This window comes from Rhinopithecus roxellana, chromosome 1, assembly GCF_007565055.1.
Source record: "Rhinopithecus roxellana isolate Shanxi Qingling chromosome 1, ASM756505v1, whole genome shotgun sequence".
Classification (NCBI taxonomy): domain Eukaryota; kingdom Metazoa; phylum Chordata; class Mammalia; order Primates; family Cercopithecidae; genus Rhinopithecus; species Rhinopithecus roxellana.
The window spans coordinates 41,066,137-41,085,351 of record NC_044549.1 but is presented as its reverse complement, the minus strand read 5'-3'; the positions used below and the strand labels follow the sequence as shown (position 1 = coordinate 41,085,351).

At 39.2% G+C, this 19,215-nt stretch overlaps 1 protein-coding gene across 2 annotated transcripts in view; it reads left to right on the top strand.

The window, feature by feature from the left end:
- Positions 1-451: 451 nt before the first annotated feature.
- Positions 452-19,215, top strand: part of GSK3B (glycogen synthase kinase 3 beta) — a 267,304-nt gene continuing 248,540 nt past the window's right edge. For both annotated transcript variants that reach the window (XM_030941605.1, XM_030941598.1), the window contains exon 1: positions 452-1,540. In XM_030941605.1, the coding sequence (XP_030797465.1) occupies positions 1,453-1,540 (88 nt within the window). In that variant the 5' untranslated portion in view covers positions 452-1,452. The remainder of the gene's footprint in view (positions 1,541-19,215) is intronic.

The window sequence follows — 19,215 nt, the reverse complement described above, 5'->3', positions numbered from 1 at the left end:
CAGCGTCTTTGGGTTTCACCGTCTTCAACTCTTCAAGCTTTTTCGTGAGGGCCGGCGACTCTGATTGGCCACTGTTGCCATTGTCGAATGTCTCCTCCAGCCAGCCACCGAACGAGGCGAATTCACCCTTTCCGTTCGGCTACCTTCGGCATTTTCCGCTCTTTGGGCGTGGCTTCCCAGCGTCACTTTCTAATTGGTTTCTCAGGCCGATCGGCTTTTTCCGGGAGGAGCCGCAAACAAACGACGTCCGTGATTGGCTCCGTTCGGGCTTCGGCTACCAGCCGAAGCGGGCGAGCGTGGGGCTCGGGCGGCGATTCGCAGACGCCTGTTACGCGGTCGGCGGGGCGCTGGGCGGTGTAAGGCTGGGTGGGGGAGGAAGGAGGTGGAGGAAGAGTAGGAAGGGGGAGGGCGAGTGGGGAAGTGCAAGGCGGCTGCGCAGACAGCGCTCCTCACACAGAGCAGCCCCTGACCCGGGCGAATGCGGGCTTGTGCCGCCGCCGCCCGGGCCGAGTGACAAAGGAAGGAAGGAAGGAAGCGAGGAGGAGCCGGCCCCGCAGCCGCTGACAGGGTTCTGGGCTGGGGGCAAAGCGCGGACACTTCCTGAGCGGGCACCGAACATAGGCGAGGGGCGGGAGGGCGGCCGAGCTGTTGCCGCGGACGGGGGAGGGGGCCCCGAGGGACGGAAGCGGTTGCCGGGTTCCCATGTCCCTGGCGTATGGGGAGCAGTCGAGGAGCCGCTGCCTGGGGTCTGAAGGGAGCTGCCTCCGCCACCGCCGCCGCCATGGCCGCTGGATCCAGCCGCCGCCTGCAGCTGCTCCTGGCGCAATGAGGAGAGGAGCCGCCGCCACCGCCCGCCTCTGACTGACCCGCGACTCCGCCGCCCTCCAGTTCGCCGGGCCCCCGCCGTCAGCCCGTCGGATCCCACGGCTGCCGGAGCTGCAGCGTTTCCCGTCGCATCTCCGAGCCACCCCCTCCCTCCCTCTCCCTCCTACCCATCCCCCTTTCTCTTCAAGCGTGAGACTCGTGATCCTTCCGCCGCTTCCCTTCTTCATTGACTCGGAAAAAAAATCCCCGAGGAAAATATAATATTCGAAGTACTCATTTTCAATCAAGTATTTGCCCCCGTTTCACGTGATACATATTTTTTTAGGATTTGCCCCCTCTTTTCTCTCCTCCCAGGAAAGGGAGGAGAAGGAGTTGTATTTTTTCCCCAGCCCTAAATCATCTATATGTTAAATATCCGTGCCGATCTGTCTTGAAGGAGAAACACATCGCTTGTTTTGTTTTTTATAGTATACAAAAGGAGTGAAAAGCCAAGAGGACGAAGTCTTTTTCTTTTTCTTCTGTGGGAGAACTTAATGCTGCATTTATCATTAACCTAACACCCCAACATAAAGACAAAAGGAAGAAAAGGAGGAAGGAAGGAAAAGGTGATTCGCGAAGAGAGTGATCATGTCAGGGCGGCCCAGAACCACCTCCTTTGCGGAGAGCTGCAAGCCGGTGCAGCAGCCTTCAGCTTTTGGCAGCATGAAAGTTAGCAGTGAGTATTGATTTTATTTTACGCCCCTTTTCCACCTCGCCCTTAAAATAAGAAATCTCGGAATACCAGAATCTGAAAATATTAGACCTCCTAATATAACAAACAGGCAATGGAAAAGGGCAAAACCTGTCTTCAGTCAAGGATGAAGCAGCTCCCTCTTTACTCCTCCCATACCCCCTCCCCCGGTCTCATTAACCTTGAATTGAGATAATATGATTTTTATTTGGATGATTCGATTTGAAACTGCTTTCTTACACTTTTCTTGCTATTGGTAGTCAGTTTCATCAAGTGCTTGAGTGTTTCCACGTTAGTGATAACCGTGTTTACTTGCCCATCCTTTAGAATAAAGAGAAGGACAAGATTTGATTAATAAACCATTGTGCACTTTTGCAGAATGTATGTCGTTTGGAATGAGAGGGTATTTTAGGTCTCAGCGTTTATCATAGTTTGGTGTACTTAATAGAGACATTAAATGTCCCACCCTCCCAACATTTTTTTCTTGTCTGTATGACTACACATAGTATTTGTTCTTAATCTGTGGATGAACTTGCTCAGTAACCATTCACATTTGGAGGCTGCCATTGATTTATCTCTTTAGAAGGGACTAGTGGGAGCCAATAAATACCCAGCAGCAGTAGCATCTCTGTATGCATTTGTGTTCAATTGGATTAGTGGTTTGATGTGTTCTCTCTTAACCTTCCTGTTTTGACATTACCAACCTGCCACCATATAATTTATATTTAATCAAAAGGTAACATGGAAGTATTAATAGGTCCAGGTTTTGATTGAGATTTGTTTTGTCATAGTGCCAAATACTAAGTTAAATGTTGTCACTGGCTCATTACATTTAAGTTCAATTTTGGAGTACTGTTGCACTCCTGTTAAATGTTCTGGGGGATTCCTTAAAAAGGACGATTTAAAACACTCTTGCGTTAGTTTCCATCACATTTAGATAACTGTGGATTTAGTTAGAAGAATGTGGATTTAGTCCTTTCCATTTTGGCTTTTGCAGATGGCTGTGGTCCTAGAAATAATAGGGATATTTGGGCTGTGTTCAGGGTTGTGGATAGACTACTCTTGTCCTGGGTTTGTGCTGAAAAGTATGCTTTTGAAGTGTTTAGTATATACTAAGTATCTAATGTTCCAGTGTATCTCTATTTATGGAGAAGTTCATGTAGTGTTTGATGACAGCTTGTTTAAACATACTTTCAGAATTTAACAAAAATATCTATGTTGTTTCCTTATTGTGGGAAAGAGGGTCATCATGAGGGCAAAGAAATTATTGTGTTGCCTCGAAGAACTGAGAGAACTAAAGAACTGAGATTTTAAGAACCGACACACAAAAAACATGTATGTTATGTGAAATTGATTATATTCTTAGGCAACATAAAATGATCACTTTTAGTTGAACTCAAGATTTCAGTTCGTGTTGGCTTTGGGAACTAGCCTGAAACAGGGTAGTCTAGGTAATAGCTGAATGGGACATTATTTTTCAAAGTTAATGTTTTTTTTCCTGGTGGTTTGCAAGTAGAGAATGCCGGGGTAGGAAAAGAGGACAGCTGATTATGCATCTTTCAGGGAAGGGTCGTGCTTTCTAAGCGCTTCATGGAGTCATTTGAAAAATATTTTAAAATTCCGGAGTAATTTTCAGCTATGATGATACAAATCTTATAATAACTACTTAAGAGCCTCTTGTGGTACTGGAGTGTTTGTATGTTTTACATCTTGGTAATATAGTTTGAAAACCAGTCAATCAATTTCAGCTAATTGATTTATTAGCTTTATTTCAGAGATCTATAATGCTAGATTATAATGCTACATTTTGGGACTTTTCATTTTCTTTCCAGGATTTTCTTTGAAAATGACTTTTGCATTCTTGATAATGCAGATACTAACTAAGGATGGAGTAACTCTTTAAAAATATATAGATGAAAATGTTTATTTTCCGATTACCGTATAGGTCAATTTAGAATTTAAAAAGTTGGAGTTTAGTGTTAATTATGTGTTTTTGACAGCTTTGACTTTAAAAACATTTAAAAGAAAGGGGAGTCTTTAAGCATTTGTTAGGATGCTAGCATTCTAAGGAACCCCTGTTGAAAACAGAGACATAAGAAATTGTAGTCCTTGCTCTCAAAAGCTTATTTAGTTGTAGAGGGAGGCTATGGGAAAAAAAATTAAAACAATAGCATGATGACTGCAAGATTGTAAAATACAAATTGAATCATTTGTTCAGAGGGGCAAAGAGTAAAAGGGTGAGACTGATGGGTGGGAGAGGAAAGACTTCCTGCGGACAAGGTGTATTAAGACTGATATTAAAGGAGGTCGTAACTTGAACTGGTAGAAAAGCATGAAAGGTCTAGGTGGAAGGAGTGTACCAAGGCACAAAGATGATGAGTTTTGCATGAGAGGCAATAATCAAGTTGGCAAATCTGAGTTAAAGGGGCCTACGTAAGAACATGAGAACAAATGGAATTTGAGAAATAAGAGAAAGTTAGCTGATGGAGGGCAGAGGGGTTCTGTAAAAGTTTGATTGAGATTCAAAAGAGATCTGGATTTACTGTTGGCTGCTGAACAAGATGTAAGATGATTTTTGCAGTTGAATTAATGAATTATAGTAGAGAGATGCTAGAGCCTTTTTAGGGAGCTAGTAGGGTATGTTGTGAATCATGAGGGACTAAAGTAAAATGAAAATGGGGTGAAAGGAACAGGTTTGAGAGACAGTGTGAATGAAGAACTGGCAGAACTTCATACTGGACTGAAGTGGAATATTTGTGAAGGAGTCAAGAGTTAAAAATAAATTCTGATGTTACTGGCCTGGAAGACTTCACTGCTGAGTTATATTGTTAATTGTAATGGGAAAATTGAGAATGTGCTGAGGTGAGAGGGTAGGTGAGTTCACTTTCTTAAAATTTATTATACAATAAGTTCCCTTGAAATTCAGACAGCAGTTAGTTACTGGCAATGATATTTGACTTCCTAGTCTATTAATTGCACAGTTTCTGATTTTTCTACACCTAAAAATATTGAATTTATATTTGGGAGCAGTAAACTAAGGGCTTTTATTTAAATGCTTTTCATCAAATTTCTATTTTTTTTTTTTTAAATACAGCTTCAAAAGCCTCACACTTGAAACCTAGTTATAATAGTTTCATGATAGTTTATTTCAAAACAATGAAAACACTTTGTGGACTAAACTGTGACAGAAACATTTTAGATATTTTATGTAGCCATTAATCTTTGATATATGCTTAAAACTTATTTTTTATAAATAATGATTATTATTTTAAATGCAAGATTTATTTAGGAATAAAGTATTGAGAAGCCTTCACTTTGTGAAGACTCCAGAATAAATTAAAAGTTGATTTTATAACAAGTATTTTTTGCCCTTTTTGTTGAGTTTACGCATTAACCCCAAATTTAAATCAGTGTATTTGAAATACTACTTTTTACTTGCTATAGTGAAACCAATGTTTCATTTTTGTTCACTTCCAAGTTTACATGTAATTAAATAAATGTTTATAAAGTTTTCCTTTAGAATCACATGATATTTTACTCAATAGGGAAAGTAAGTGACTGTGGCACTTTTGGTTAAAATATTAGTAATAAATCTTTTTGGTATACAGTTGGAGAAAATTTAGCTAGTTGTTTAGGTTTAATGCTTAAATATAAGATTTTGAAAGATGAAAATAAGTCTGTATCACTTAAGTTGTTTCTTCATATAAAACTTTTTTAAATCAAAATTTCTATTAGCAAAGAGAGATTAATAGTAGCTGCATATTATTCTGCAGTATTAGGTCATATGGTGATTAAAGCCAAATAATAGGTAGCAACTTAGAGTTTCCGTATTCCCCTGGGAAGTTTAATCTCTTTATGACATCTAAAAATTAGGTGGTTAGAGTTTAGCCCATTTCTTGATAATCCTGTGTTAATGTGGAAAAGAGTTCATGTGTGAGACTGAAAACCAGAACCTTATTTTCAGTCATTTCCCAACCTGACTTCCCCAGAGTTGTTAAAACATTTAAGATATTTAAGAATTATATGCTTTCTTGTTGCATGCACCTGTAGAATGCTAATTGTGAAGTGACAATAAGTCACAGGCAAAAGGAAAAACTTCAAGGGATCCCAGAGATTCACAAATCACCTTATGGCTTTATCGGGAACTGTATTTAGAAAATGAGGTGACATCTTCTCATTTCACTGGCAAAGTTCAGCTGAAAATCAGTACTTGCACCCTTTACTGTCTATCCCTTGTATTAGAATTGAGTTGCAGGTGTGAGATGATACTTTGGAGAAACAGCAAGGCTGGGAAAGTCAGAGATTTTGTTCCAGCAGGAGAGTCTAAAGAGTGGGAGAGCCCTATTTGTGTGTGCACTTTATGCATAGAGAAGGCTGTGAAACGTGCATATGTTGACCCTATTGTCACAGTTCCGTACTTTTAAATAAGACCGATGAGGTTGAGACAGGGATGGAGAGGACAGGATGTGAGATTGTGGTGCCTCTTGTGTTGCTCCACCCTATAATGGAGAATGGAGGGGCAGAATGCTTGCGTGGGTGAGACAGGAGTGTGTGTTGGTACTAACAGGACCAGCCGGGTTCCCCGGATATTGTTCTACTAAGAACATAATCACCATGATAAGTAAATTAATTTGTTGGAATGTTTATCATCATTTTCTAGCTGATTTTTTTTGGGGGGGTGGTGGTGGAAGGGGAGTTTTGCCCGATTTTAAGAATAAAAGCATTTTCATTGTTCAGAAGAAGAGCATTTTCATTAAAGCGGAGGTTGCACTCTTGGCTTTTTATCTTAAGTTATACAACTCATCCTTGGTTATACAAATCAAATTGCTTTTGAAATTTGTTGAGTGTAATGTATAAATGCATATTTATATAAAAACCTGTGTGAATAGAACAGCAAGGAAAAACTGAGGGTAGAGTTAAATAACAGTTTGTTTTCCCTGAAGTTTTCTACCTTTAAATTTATATAAAAAAGGAATATTTATTCCATTTTGCATTATTGAGTTTTCTAGTTTTTTTAATGAGCTAATAGTACATAATGGACATTTTTAGTAAATTATTCTAATACACTTGTGACTGTAATGCGTTTGATGTGGTATAAGATTTAGAAACACAATTTAGTTCGGCTGGGCATGGTGGCTTATGCCTATAATCCCAGCACTTTGGGAGGCCGAGGCGGGTGGATCACGAGGTCAGGAGATCGAGACCATCCTGGCCGACATGGTGAAACCCTATCTCTACTACAAATACAAAAATTAGGCGGGGGGGCATGGTGACGTGCGCCTGTAGTCCTAGCTACTCAGGAGGCTGAGGCAGGAGAATCGCTTGAACCCATGAGGTGGAGGTTGCAGTGAGCCGACATCGTGCCACTGCACTCCAGCCTGGGCCACAGAGCGAGATTCTGTCTCAAAAAAATACAAAAAAACACAATTTAGTCGATTTGGGTTCTTAGTTTATAATCCCCCTTCCCATTTTTGCTTATATTTTGGGAAGACAGGTCGACTTCCAAACAATGTGCAGGTTCCAATTTTGTACGTGATTAAATCTTACATTTTTTGTATTGAATAGTTTTCCTAGCATTTTTGGTTTGATCACTTGAAGTAATGATGTATTTGTCTTGAAACTAGTTTTGTCAAACCAACTTTTTATTTTCAGAGTACCGTGGTTAGTTAACAGCACAAAGCCAAGTCCTTAACGTGTTCCCTTAATAACGTGATCTGAGGTTAATTTCTTGATTCTTACTTCAAATCAATTTAGTAATAAAAAGTTCACATTTCTTGTTTTTTTTTTTTTGAGATGGAGTCTCACACTGTTGCCCGGGCTGGAGTGCCATGGTGCCATCTGGGCTCACTGCAACCTCTGCCTCCCAGGTTCAAGCAGTTTTCCTGCCTCAGCCTCCTAAGTAGTTGGGATTACAGGTGCCTGCCACCACATCTGGCTAATTTTTTGTATTTTTGGTAGAGACGGGTTTCACTATGTTGGCCAGGCTGGTCTCAAACTCCTGACCTTGTGATCTTCCCACCTTGGCCTCCCAAAGTACCAGGATTATAGGCGTGAGCCACCACATGTGGCCGAACTAAATTGTGTTTCTAATTTAGTTTCCCCAAAGAATAACAGCTATGCATCAATGTGGAATTGGGTTATTTGGAATCTCACCTTATTGGAATTGGCTGGTAGTTGACAGTAAACCAGGAGCTCTCCTGAGCAGCTAATATCTGCAGGCAAATGCAGTATAAACTTTGCTCATAGGTTAGTCTTCAGGCTTTTATTAATGGTTCTTTGTTATTATTTAACACATAGTTGTAATTCATTGAGTCGTCTGGTTTTTTTGAAATCACAAATCAGAGGGGAATGGATAGATACTGATTAAGCATTATGCTACTGAAAAGAATGGATGATTCAGGGAAACAAGCATATTGGGATTAATTAGTGTATGTAGCGTATGTAAGTTCATACAGATCCAGGGTAAATCACTCTGATAATTGTTCAAAACGTTCACCCAGAGAAATTTTTTTTTTTTGGAGACAGGGTCTCGCTGTGTTGCCTATGCCTAGCCTGGAGTGCAGTGGTGCAGGCTTGGCTCACTGCAGCCTCTGCCTCCTGGGCTTGGTGATCTTTTAACCTCAATCTCTGGAGTAGCTGGGACTATAGGCACGCGCCAATATGCCTGGCTAATTTTTGTAGTTTTTGTAGACAGGGGGTTTTGCCATCTTGCCCAGGCTGGTCTTGAACTCCTGGAATCAAGCAGTTCTGCCTCAGCCTCCCAAAATGCTGGGATTACAGTCATGAGCCACTGCACCCATCCGAGAATATTAATTCTGTTTTAAAGAGGCAGGAGGTAGAAAAATCTCTTCTGGAGACCTGGGCTTCTGCATAAGCTACATAAAACATCTGTAATTTGTTGATCACTGAAGTGATGAAGAGAACTGGGTTATCTCTGTCTAATTCACCATCTTCTAGCTGAATTTCAGCAATATGAATAAAGGTACTAAAGTCTTTAGTGTGCTAGCCCAAGGTATTGTTTCCAACTCTTTCTTCCATTGTCCATCTGCATTTATTAACTCAGCAGCAGAGTTTTACCTGATTTAAGATTTGTTGTCTTACTGTTTCTGTTTTTTCCCCCCTCCTTGGTATATATGGAATTGCGACTTGGATTTTGGCTGGCTCATACCTTTTGTTTGTGGACTGCTTAGAAGGCACTGCATGGAGTCATTTAAGCTTTCTTATGAATTATGAATAGCTATTTAGAGAGGAACTTTACTAGATACATTTATGGCCTATGAGAATTGAAAAGCTGGGTATCTTAATTCTTGGGCTGAAGAAAAAGGGTGATAGTGGCAACGTAGTTTTTCTTTTGGAGGTCTGAGAAATTCTTAGGGGCTTAATTGGCTAATATAACTAGAAAGGTTGGGTGTTTTAGATTTTTTTCGAAGGAAAGGTATCTTCTTTAAGTGCAATGCTGTCTACTTCCTGTTACTTTATAAAATTAACCAATTTTACTTTTTTTTAACTTTATTTTATTTTATTTTTTGAAATGGAATATCACTCTGTTGCCCAGGCTGGAGTTCAGTGGCACAATCTTGGCTCACTGCAACCTCCACCTCCCTGGTTCAAGCAATTCCCCTGCCTCAGCCTCCGGATTAACTGGGATTACAGGCATATGCCACCATGGCCCGCTAATTTTTTTAGTATTTGTAGTAGAGACGGGGTTTCACCATGTTGGCCAGACTAGTTCCAAACTCCTGACCTCAGGCAATCTGCCGACCTCGGCCACGCAAAGTGTAGCAAAATCAGTTAATACTTTTAAATTGATTAACACTTTCTTCATGACTTGTGTTGAAGTTGTTGAGTTGAGTCAAGTAAATTTCTGATGCTAGATTTTGAGTATGTGGTGTGAGCACCTGAAGAGTTAGAGGTACTGGTATTATGTCTGACATCAGACTGATAGTATTTGCAGGGACATTTGCCCCAGTGGAATTGCAGGGTTTTCATATTCTACACATTACTTAAATTATGAAAGAAAGGGGGAAGCTTTGAGTTGGTAGAGTTTTAATAATAAGATATAATTACATGTATATGGAAGAGCAATGTACTGTATATCATATTTTCATAATATATGGCAATAATGGCAGTAATTATTGAGTGCAGTGTGCCGGATAATTGCATGTTTTATTTACCTATTTTGCTTTAAATTTTAAAAAATGTAATTTACTCACATGGTTCAAAATTTTAAAGATACTCAGTGAAGTCTTCCTTCTCTCTTGCTCTGCAACAACCGGTTCTCTTTCCTGGAGACCACTGGCATTACAATTTCTTATGTGTCCTTTCATAGGTATTCTGAATCTTTACAGATTACTGATTTCTATAGTAGACTTACATTTTGTGTATACATACATAAATTAACAATAGCTTTAGCAGAAGTGTTAGAATTAAAACAAATTTAAATCACTAACTCTAGAAAATTGCTATTTTTCAACCTATTAAGTTACTAAATATTTATGTCTCTGAATGTAAGTTAGTTGGAGAATAAGTGCAACAATGACAGAGCTCCTCTCGTGGCAATTAGAGGTAAAATGTTAATAGTCCTAACCAATGAACAATTAATAGCACATTTAAAATAGATGTTTATTTCATGGTAAAGAAAAAGACAAAGGATGATTTTTTAACTTTCTATTTTTCTAACATCTCAGATGAGAAAACCTGTTCTCTTGAGAGATCAGAGGCGCAGAGTGCGTCAATGTCAATGAAGCCTGTGCCTTTTACCTCTTTAAGAGCGTATGGTTTCATTCTGCTCCTAAATCAAGCACCCCTTAGTTGTTGAATAAAAATTACTTTTATAAAAGAATATATTTATGATTTAAAGAAATCAAATAGTACAGAAGGGCTTATGATGGAAAGTAATCTGTCTTCCAGTCCTACTTCTTAGAAGCAACATTGGCTATGACAGCTGTTTCCTCTAGTAGTTTTTATCATATTTCTAATTATATACTTTTTATCTGTTTCTTAAAATTAATTTTATATTTTCTTGTCTTATAGTGGTAGACATCATTTATTGTCATGCCCATCTCCCTTTTGCTTTCATACTGATATAATTATACCACTATTTAAAAACTATTATTTATTTAAATTATTATTGCAAATTCTCAGTATGTAGACATGGAACAGTATTCTGTGTAGAAACGAGTAGTACACAGTGATCATGTTTCCTTATGAGAATAGTTTTATTGAGATATAATTCACATACCGTAACATTCATTTTTTCGGTTCACAGGTGTTCACAGACTTGTGTAACCATCCCAACCATCTAATTTTAGAGCACTTTTATCATTTCAGAAATAAAGCTTATACCCATTAGCAGTCATTCCCTATATTCCCCTTCCCCACAGCTCTAGGCAACCACTAGTCCACTCTCTGTCTTTATAGATTTGCCTGTTCTGGACATTTCATATAAATGGATTTATGTAATATGTGGCCATTTATGACTGTTTTGCTTAGCATAATGTCTTCAGGGTTCTCCCATGTTATAGCATGTATTAGTACTTCATTCCTTTTTATTGCTGAATAACATTTCATTGTATGGAAATCCCACGATTTGTTTATTAGTTGATGGACATTTGGGTTGTTTTTGCTTTTTGACTAGTATGAATATGCTGCTGTGAACATTTGTGTGCAAGTTTTTGTGTGGACATAACGTATGTACCTAAGTAGTGGAATGGCTGGGTGATAATGGTAACTCTCTGTTTAACGTGTTAAGGAGCTATTAAGCTGTTTCAAAGTGGCAGTCACATTTTTTCCTTTGCTTTTAATCTTTTTAGACTTCATTGTTGCCATTTTCTTTCTTTTTTTTTTGTACTGATTGTAATAATTATAATCTCAATTCTTCCCCCCAAATGTACCCATTTATCAGACATTCTCTGAATTTCTACCTGCCTCCTGCCCCCTTTCTTTTCCTGGAGCCCTCGTCGAACTGCTGGGATCTGACCTGGTTGTTCTCCAGGCCCCGTTGTACAGCTGTCATCCTCTGATTTCTTTCATTGCTCTTCAGGGTTCGCTCTCCAGTTTCCTGGATCCCATGTCTTTGTATCATTGAATAGTTCTCATCCGAAAACTGTTTGATAAATATACCTGGAAAAGTTGTTCATTGTTTTTTTCCATATTTGTTCCAAAAGGTCAGTTAAGAAGCTATACACCTTTTGGGCAGATATCCTCACCCTTGCAGTATCTAGATACTGAGAAATAAATGCTCGAAGTTTACTTTGTATCAGTTTATCAAGTGATTACCATGCCAATATGAGGCAAGTACAAAAATCTGAAAAATATTAATATTAAGTAATTGTTTAGACTAGAGCTTTTCAGAAGAAATATAAGCCAAAAATGTGAATTATATATATAATTGTAAATTTTCTATGAATCACTTTGAAAAATAGACACAAGTGAAATTAATTTTAGTAATATATTTTATTTAACCTAGTGTATCCAAACTAATAATATATCAAGATGTAACCAATATAAAAATTATTGAGATATTTTACATTCTTTTTTTGGGTACTAGGTTTTTTATAACCTAGTGAGTGTTTTACACTTAAAGAACATACTAATTTGGGGTTCGGGCGTGGTGGCTCATGCCTGTAATCCCAGCACTTTGGGAGGCTGAGGCGGGTGGATAACAAGGTCAGGAGTTCAAGACCAGCCTGGCCAAGATGGTGAAACCCCATCTCTACTAAAAATACGAAAATTAGCTGGGCATGGTGGCGGACACCTGTAATCCCAGCTACTTGGGAGACTGAGACAGAGAATTGCTTGAACCTGGGAGGCAGAGGTTGCAGTGAGCTGAGATTGTGCCACTGCACTCCAGCCTGGGTGACACAGCGAGACTCTTTCTCAACAACAACAAAAAAGAACATACTAATTTGAGCTAGCCACATTTCAGGTGTTCATTAGCCGCATGTTGCTAGTAGTTACTGTATTGGACAGTGCAGGCTTAGAATTTTGTCCAGGAATTATATTATTTTGGTTATTCTTAAGTAATGGAAAAGGTGTGTGTGGTTTAAAAACATTTCATTGATTTGTGCCTTTGTTGTTAATCATGTTTTCAGCTTATTTTTAAATTTTATATCACATTAAAAGAGGTTGAAGATTGTTATGTTTTTCAGAAAGGGGCTTGCTGTGGGGTGGGTAGTGATTCTTTCCACTCTTATTTAGTAAAACTGTTAAAATAGCTATTGAAATTTTTGCTGTTAAGATAATTAGATGTTGGCCCCGATGGAATTTTATCCATGCAAATATATTTTGTCGTATGTTATTTCCCCTTGCTGTTTCAAAGACCTGGCTGGCTTTCAGTCTCAAATACCACTTCAACTCCTATTCATGCTTACCACAAGGCATGAAATTCACTTGCATATGACTCCTTCGGCACTCTCTGTGGCCCTTCTAATGTTCTTCCTTATATTCTCGTTAACGTGTCTTGTTTCTCTGTAGGAGATCGTAAGTTCCAACATGACATAAAAATGTTTTATGCATCTTTGTATTTCCTGCAGTGTGGAGCACAGTCCTTTTTGTATTGAGACACTTAGTACATATTCTAGTTGAAGGCAGTTTGTCATGTGATATGGTGTCTAGTGGTATGCTCGTTTCCAGGTCACAACCAATTGCTGATGTTTCTAGAACATTTAAGTTTTGATGTAAGAAATTAAGTTAAATTTGTTTTTTGTTTGTTTGTTTTTTTGAGATGGAGTCTTGCTCTTGCCAGGCTGGAGTGCAGTGGCGTGATCTTGGCTCACTGCACCCTCCGCCTCCTGGATTCAAGCGATTCTCCTGCGTCAACCTCCCCAGTAGCTGGGACTACAGGCATGCACCACCACGCCCAGCTAGTTTTTGTATTTTTAGTAGAGACAAGGTTTCACCGTGTTGGCCAGGATGGTCTCCATCTCCTGACCTCGTGATCCGCCCGCCTCCCAAAGTGTTGGGATTACAGGTATAAGCCACTGTGCCCAGCCCGTTTTTTTTTTTTTTTTTTTTAATTTTTTTTAATGTGAAGGAATGATAGTAGGGAAAGGAAAGAGACATAGAGACATAGAAATACAGACATTTCTGTTGCGCTGTGTGCTTAGCGCTGAGTGGCTCTGAAATCTTTGGATGGATGACTGAATGAAAGCAAGGACTTGGGTGCTAGGTTGCACTGGTTGGTAAGCACAGTACCTTTGAAACATTGAGCCTGTGAAGCTACTATGGTATCCCCTTCCATTCTTTTATTTGGAGTGGGTAAGGACTGAAGAGAGATTTGTAACAGTGAAACCTGACAATTCAGTTTCTTTCCTTACACCAAGTAGCTTACTCTGCAAAAGAATAAAGTAAACAGACGGTATTTAAATATGAAAAGTCCTTTCATCATGGATGTACTTAGGTGTGTAATTGTATTGTGGGGGAGGTATGAAACTGTAATTTTTTTTTTTTTTTTTTTTTTTGAGGCTAAGTCTCACTGTATTGCCCAGGCTGGAGAGCGGTGGTGCGATTTGGCTCACTGCAATCTCCACCTCCTGCGTTCAAGCGATTCTCATGCTTCAGCCTCCCGAGTAGCTGGGATTATAGGTGTCCACCACCATGCCTGGCTAATTTTTGTGTTTTTAGTAGAGGCAGGGTTTCACAATGCTGGCCAGGCTGGTTTCAAACTCCTGTCCTCAAATGATCCTGCCCTCCCAGGGTGCTGGGATTATAGGCATGAGCCACTGCGCCTGGCCGAAACTAATTTTTACAAGACCTCTTTTTGAGTCTTTAAGATGACGTTCGTTTGTTTGATGTATTAGTATGTCAATTCTAGAGCTTTCCCAGAGAGGGTGAGAAATATTAATAAACAATAGGGATTCTATTGCTAAATAATGCAACTTTTTTTTTTTTTTTATTAGAGGAAAGAGTGTCGTCGTCTTCTTCCTTCTTCCTCCTTCTTCCCTCCCCCTCCTCCCACCTTTTTTGGAGATAGAATCTTGCTCTGTTGATCGGGTTGGAGTGCAGTGATGTGATCTTGGCTCACTGCAGCCTCAACCTCATGGGCTCAAGCAATCCTCCCACCTCAGCCTCCACAGTAGCTGGGTCCACAGGAGTGCGCCACCATGCCTGGCTCATTTTTGTATTTTTTGTAGAGACGAAATTTTGCTATATTGCCCAGGCTGGTCTTGACTTCCTGAGCTCAAACAATCCATCCATGTTGGTCTCCCACAGTGCTGGGATTACAGGTGTGCGCCACCTCGCCTGGCTATAATACAAATTCTTAAATAGTGGTAGAATATGACTTTCTATATTTGGTTTTGAAAAATAAATTGCTTTCCACATATCAGCATGGTATTTCTTTCTGTGATTAAATGTATGCATTGTGAGATGTTTGGCTGGTCTAGGGTACAAGTCTTAGACATGGAAGAAATTTCTCTGTAAGTAGCAAATACTTGTTATGCCCTTCTTGAACCAAGAGGATTTACTAAAGAACAAGGTATAATTCTATTTAAATTCAGTTGAACATCAGGAATAACTTTTACTGAGAGAGTTTGGGGCCGTTAAAAAATATGTTTATATAGGCTGGGTGCGGTGGCTCACTCCTGTAATCCCAGCACTTTGGAAGGCTGAGACGGGTGGATCACTTGAGATCAGGAGTTCGAGACTAGCCTGACCAACATGGTGAAACCCCATATTTACTAAAATTACAAAAATTAGCCAGGCATGGTGGCAGGCACCTATAATTCCAGCTACTAGGGAGGCTGAGGTAGGAGAATCGTTTGAACCTGGGAAGTGGAGGTTGCAGTGAGCTGATACCGCACCACTGCACTCCAGCCTGGGCAAGAGAGTGAGACTGTCTTAAAAAGAAAAAAATGTGTGTGTGTGTGTGCATGTGTGTGTAATTTCCTGTCAGATTGTAGATTAAAGAAGAGCTATGCTTTTTGAAAGGATAGAGGAGACGGGCCAGTTGCAGTGGCTCATGTCTGTAATCTCTCCAAGAGGGAGGCTGAGGCTGGCGGATCCCTGAGGTCAGGAGTTCGAGACCACCCTGGCCAACATGGTGAAACCCTGTCTCCACTAAAAATACAAAAATTAGCTGGGCATGGTGGTGCATGCCTGTAATCCCAGCTACACGGGAGGGTGAGTCAGGAGTATCACTTGAACCTGGGAGGCAGAGGTTGCAGTGAGCCGAGATCGTGCCACTTGCAACTCCAGCCTGGGCAACAGAGCAAGACTCGATCTCAGAAAAAAAAAAAAAAAAAAAGATAGAGGAGAAGTTCTAGTGTAATATTTCTGCTCTACATTGGAGAAGGAGAACTTAGGAACAAAAGGTGTGTTTGTCGTATTTGTCATGACTTCCAAAATGGGAGCAGGTGGGCCAATTCCTGGGTCCTTAGAAAAGAAGACCCAGAGACAGGAGATTGTCTGCCTGCACTGTATGGGTTATGGTATCAATATAAGTTGTATAGCTTGTTGGCTTTCAGTATTAGGAGTAGGAAATTGTTTTAAAATGCATTTTACATTATATTTAATTAAAAACAACATTTTTTGTTGTTGTTGTTAATTTCTTACATATAGCTGAGAAAGCCTGTGTACTTTCTGAAGTCTGGGAAAGAGGTAAGAAATGCTGCTGTCGACCATAGGAGTTGGGGTGGGGGAAGAAGCTAATTAGAAAAAAGTTTGTGGTCATGATAGATTTTGAGTTTCTCTGGATGCTGTTGATGATGGTCTGAATTTTAGAATTCAGATTCAGCTACAATTTGAATGTGTAATGTGTGCGAAGCACTCTCATTCCATTTAACTTTCACAATGTTCTGTGACAATATTTGCTCCATTTAATGAGTGAAGCATCTGAGGTTAAGATACGTATATTTTTAATTGATTTATTCCGGGGCCTTACAGTTAGTAGGGAATAGGTTCTGGATGTTGATCCCAGGCCCTCCAGACTTGAAGTAAAGGAAGAAAATTTTTGAGTACTTACTATGTCATTGTACAATAGTAAGCAATTAATTTAAAATAAATGTTACTACGTATATTTAAGATATACAACATGATGTTAATGTGATACATATTATAATAAAATGGTTACTATAGTAAAACAAATTAACATCTCCATCTCACATAGTTACTGGTCCCCGTGCCCCAACCAAGAGCAACTGTAATCTATTTAACACTCAACAAAAGCCTGGGTACAATACGCTATTTATTTTTATTTATTTATTTTTTTTGAGACGGAGTCTCGCTCTGCCGCCCAGGCTGGAGTGCAGTGGCCGGCTCTCAGCTCACTGCAAGCTCCGCCTCCCGGGTTCACGCCATTCTCCTGTCTCAGCCTCCCGAGTAGCTGGGACTACAGGCCTCGTCGCCCGGCTAGTTTTTTGTATTTTTTTAGTAGAGACGGGGTTTCACCGTATTAGCCAGGATGGTCTCAATCTTCTGACCTCGTGATCCGCCCGTCTCGGCCTCCCAAAGTGCTGGGATTACAGGCTTGAGCCACCGCGCCCGGCCAATTACGCTATTATTAACTATAGTCTTCATGTTGCACGTTAGATCTTTTGACATGTTTATCCCAGGTATTTGCTGCTTCCTATGCTTTGACCTACATCTCCCCATTTCCTTCCCTGCTCAGACTCTGCTAACCAGTTTATTCTCTATCTCTGTATATTTGACCTTTTTTTGAAAAAATATTTCACATATAATTGAGATCGTGAAATATTTTTCTTTCTGTGTATAGCTTATTTCAGTTAATGTCCTTCAGCTCCATCCATATGTGTATACACACACACACACATATATATATACACACACACTGAAGTTTAACCGTTTGTCCACTGATGGACACCTTGGTTGTTTCCATATGTTGGCTGTTGTGAATAATGCTGTAGTGAACATCGGAATGCATGTTCCCTACAAAGTGATGATTTCATAACGTTTTGTGTATACCCAGAAGAGTAATTACTGGGTCAGTTCTATTTTTAGTTTCTTTAGAAACCTCCATACTGTTTCCATAGTGGCTGCACTAATCTCCATTCTCACCAATAGTGTACAGGGGTTCTCTTTTCTCTACACCTTTGCCAACACTTAATTTTTTATTTTTTTATTTTTACTTTTTTGATAATAGCTATCCTAACGGGTGAGGTGGTATCTCATCGTGGTTTTGATTTCCATTTCTTTAATGATAAGTGATGAGCACCTTTTCATATACCTGTTGGCCATTTTTTATGTCACCTTTGGGGAGATGTCTGTTCACCTCCTTTGCCCATTTTTAAATTATATGTTTTCTTACTGTTGAGTTGTATGATTTCTTTGTAAATCTTGAATATTAACCCCTTATCAGATATATGGTTTGCCAATTATCTTTTCCCAATCTGTAGGTTGTCTTCTTATTTTGTTGTTTCCTTTGCTGTGCAGAAGCTTTTTAGTTTGATGTAGTCTCATCTATTTTTACATTTGTTTCCTGTGTTCTGGTGTCATGTAAGAAGTCATTGCCAAGGCCAACTTCAAGGAGATTTCTCCGTATGTTTTCTTCTAGGAATTGTATGCCTTCAAGTCTTATGTTTAGGTTTTTATCCATTTTGAGTTGGTTTTTGTGTCTGGTGTAAGATGAGAATTCAGTTTCATTATTTTGCATGTGGAAATCCATTTTTCCCAGCACCATTTATTCAAGAATTGTATTGTCTTGGTGCCTTTGTTGAAAATTAGTTGACTATCTGTGTTTGGATTTGTTGCTGGGCTCTCTATTCTGTTGCACTGGTCTGTGTGTCTGTTTTTATGGCAGTACTAAACTATTTTGATTATAGTTGCTTTGTAACTTAATTTTAACTCAGGAAGCGTGAAGCCTCCAACTTTTTTTTTTTTCCTCAGAATTGCCTTGGCTGTTCAGAGTCCGGTGCTTCCATGTGAATTTTAGGATTGCTTTTTCTACTCTTGTGAAGAATGCCATTGGGATTTTGATAGGAATTGCATTGAATCTATATGTTGCTTTGGGTAGTATGGTAATTTTAACAATATTCTTTTGATTAATGAGCTTGGAATTCTGTTCATTTATTTGTGTCCTGTTCATTTTCTTTCATCAGTAGTTTTTGTTTTCAGTGTACAGGTCTTTCAACTTTTTGGTTAAATTTATTCCTAAGTATTTTGTTTGTTGATACTAACACAAATGGAGCTGTTTTCTTAATTTCTTTTTCAGCTTAGTCATTATTTGTGTATGGAAATGCCATGAATTTTTTATGTTGATTTTATATCCTACAACTTTACAAAATTAATTTATTAGATCTAACAGTTTTTCATGTGGTCTTTGGAGTTTTCTATATATGGAATCATGCCATCTGCAAATAGAGGTAATTTTCTGATTTGGTTAACTTTACTTTTTTTTTTCCTTTTTCTTTTCTAAATGCTCTTGATTTAGACAAGCTCTTCCAGCACTTCTAGTACTCTGTTGAATAGAAGTGGTCAGAGTGGGCATCTTTGCCTTGTATCAGGTCTTAGAGGAAAAGTTCTCCATTTCTCCCTGTTGATTATGTTGTTAGCTGTGGGTTTTTCATAGATGGCCTTATTATGTTGAGGAACTTGCCTTCTATTTTTAAACTGTTAAAGAGTTTTTATCAAGAAAGTTTAACTTTGTTGAATGCTTTTTCTGTCAGTTGATATGATTGTGTCATTTTTCTTTCAGTCTCTTAATA